We start from the raw sequence: 2,428 nt of genomic DNA, 5'->3' as shown, positions 1-2,428 counted from the left end.
GCAGGAATATATGACACCAAATATGCTTCAGAGTTTGAGACTCGCTTTGTAGCATCCTACTTGGAGTATGCTTACAAGAAGTGGTGAGCAGTGCTTTGGTGTTTAAAGCATACGGGAGGAAAGGCAAAGGGAGTGTCAGTGCTTTGTTTGTTTTTCCAGGCAAAGGGGTTGGCTCTTTGTATTATCCCAATGAGCAAAGAAGGGTGCTCTCTTTGGGTGGCTCTGCCCCATGCTCTTCTGCTTTCTAGTACAGGTGCCGAGTGCATAGGGGTGCATTTTGTAACACACCTTATCTGTTTGTTGGGCAGCTGCTGAAAGAGGACTTCTGTCTTCTGCTGGCAGCAGTTTTGACCATAGAGTGACCTGACCTAACCAAAAACTAATTGATTTGCTGCATGGCCCTGGCCCAGCGGCACCACAGGGCCACAGCAGGAGCAGACGCAGAGAGAGACACTTAAAACTCAGCCAGAGAGCAAGTGAAAACAGGGCCGTGCCAGCAGGCTCTGCTAGTTATAACTCAGTTTTGTGAAGGATGGTGCAGTTAAAGGGTGGGTGAAAGGGTGGGTGCTCCCTGCACCTCGTGACGCCGACCCGCTCTGTCACACATCCTGCATACAACACTCTCGTGTGGCCAGCTACGACTCCCGTTGCTTTCCTTCCAAGCAAAGGTCGTGCTCGTGTTCCAGGGTGTTCTGTCTTGCTTCCTGCTCCCAGCTCCTCACAGATATCTTCCAGGCAGACACATGTTAGAAGCAGAGATGCCTGTCCACTTCACATGTCAGTCTGGCCCCTGGTTCTGCGCTCCCCCACATCTAAACAAGCCCCTGGCAGTGATACAGCCCCTTGAATCTTCATTAAACTGAAGTCACGCTCTGTGCAGAGGAAAAATGGTATTTTTAGTGACTGTTTTACATCAGGAAATGCCATTTTGACAGGTCTGAAAACATTCAAGATGGCTGTTCTCAAACAAGAGAATGCTTTGGTTTGACAAGATAATACTTTTTAAGCTGACCTCTTAAATGTTTTAACTCACAATTCTAGTAACATGGAACCTTCCAAAGGTTTCGGGCCTTTGGGACTTTTTTGTTGTGTCAAAACAGTTCTCTCATGAGGTAGAAAATGTTTCTTTGTTGTCCACATTGTCCAGGTTTGACCTGTCTGGCTGGTGGCTGCTGGATACTCTACATGGTACCTCCTTTTGGGGCATTTCTTCTTTGTCCATTAACATTATTAGGATTAACACATATCTTAGTGCAAGCTATGTGTCCCCTTTTCCCATAGCTTCACCAGAGACACTGTTGGTCCTTGCCTGTATGTTGGCATAAGAGAAACCAACCTTTAAGCAGCACAGAAGTAACTATCTACTAAAGCTGTTCTCCTGGGACTGAGTTTCTTTCCAGCAGGCTCTCGAAGTGGGGCTAGAGCTCAAGAGCAGGAAGCTAGTGGAGTTGAGCCTTGGTGGAGAGCAGCATGTTTGCACCAGCTCCACGCTGTGGTACCTTCAGTGAGTTAACCGCAGTAACAGTATACTCCTGTTTTTTGTTCCAGCAAGCGAGAGAACAGGAAGCTGAAGGACGCCAGCAGCCAGCACCTCACTGTCGAGTTCTACAACTACCCTGCCAACATGTCCCATTACATCGACTATCGCCACTGCTCTCTGGAAGAAGAAAGCCACAATGTGGGAGGGGGAAATAAGGTGTCTGTCTGTGAGAAATTTTCGGTAAGTAACATGAATCCCTGCTTCCTTCCTGGCTCCATGGGATGAGCCGCATGTGACCAGAGCAGGAAGTGACAGGAAAGCACCTGGGAACTTCCTCTTGCTTGCTTCACAATACAAGAAATATTTTCAAGCTTCAGGTGGCTTCATGGTGGAAAGGGCAATAGCATGCCCTGTTTGGAAGTAGTGAATTCTGCAGGTTACATTAGACAGTATGATTCAGAAGGAGCATATATGGCCCTGAAGAGTGGGATGGTATGAGTTACAGTGTCCGTTGTTGTCTTGGGAGGGCTCTAAGTTCTAAATTAGTTTGGCTTGTCCTCTTGAGCAAGAAATGCCATCTCTTCCCTTGCCTGTATCTTGGCAGCTTCTGGGACCGTAGTACAGTGGGATTCACAGCATCTCAAGTTCTGGTGCTGCTACAGCAGTAAACAGAGTCCATCTGATCAGATCATACCTGTTTTCAGATGCTTCAGGGGGAAAAGGAGCTCTTCCAGATGCTGCACGTTACTGTTGCAGAGCAACATAGGCTGGGGACAGAAACTTCCAGAAGATTCTCATCCAACCACCAACTCAATATTCCTTAGAGCCTTGTTTGGTGAATTTTGAAAACCTCTAAGGACAGAAATTACAAAAGCCCTCCAGGCCCCTGTTCCAGTGCTTGACCACTCATTGTGAAGATGCTTCCCAATAAATCTAGTCAGAGTTTTC

General features: G+C 47.3%; 1 protein-coding gene across 1 annotated transcript in view; it reads left to right on the top strand.

The window, feature by feature from the left end:
• TOE1 (target of EGR1, member 1 (nuclear)) overlaps positions 1–2,428 on the top strand; it is a gene marked incomplete at its 5' end in the record, with an annotated part of 4,559 nt that overhangs the window by 934 nt on the left and 1,197 nt on the right. Inside the window, 2 exons of the mRNA XM_010285448.1 lie at positions 1–83; positions 1,549–1,702. The exon at positions 1–83 is cut by the window's left edge and continues 186 nt beyond it. Coding sequence (XP_010283750.1) covers positions 1–83; positions 1,549–1,702 — 237 coding nt within the window. The remainder of the gene's footprint in view (positions 84–1,548; positions 1,703–2,428) is intronic.

This window comes from Phaethon lepturus, unplaced genomic scaffold, assembly GCF_000687285.1.
Source record: "Phaethon lepturus isolate BGI_N335 unplaced genomic scaffold, ASM68728v1 scaffold43480, whole genome shotgun sequence".
Lineage (NCBI taxonomy): Eukaryota > Metazoa > Chordata > Aves > Phaethontiformes > Phaethontidae > Phaethon > Phaethon lepturus.
This window is presented reverse-complemented; position numbering and strand designations above follow the sequence as displayed.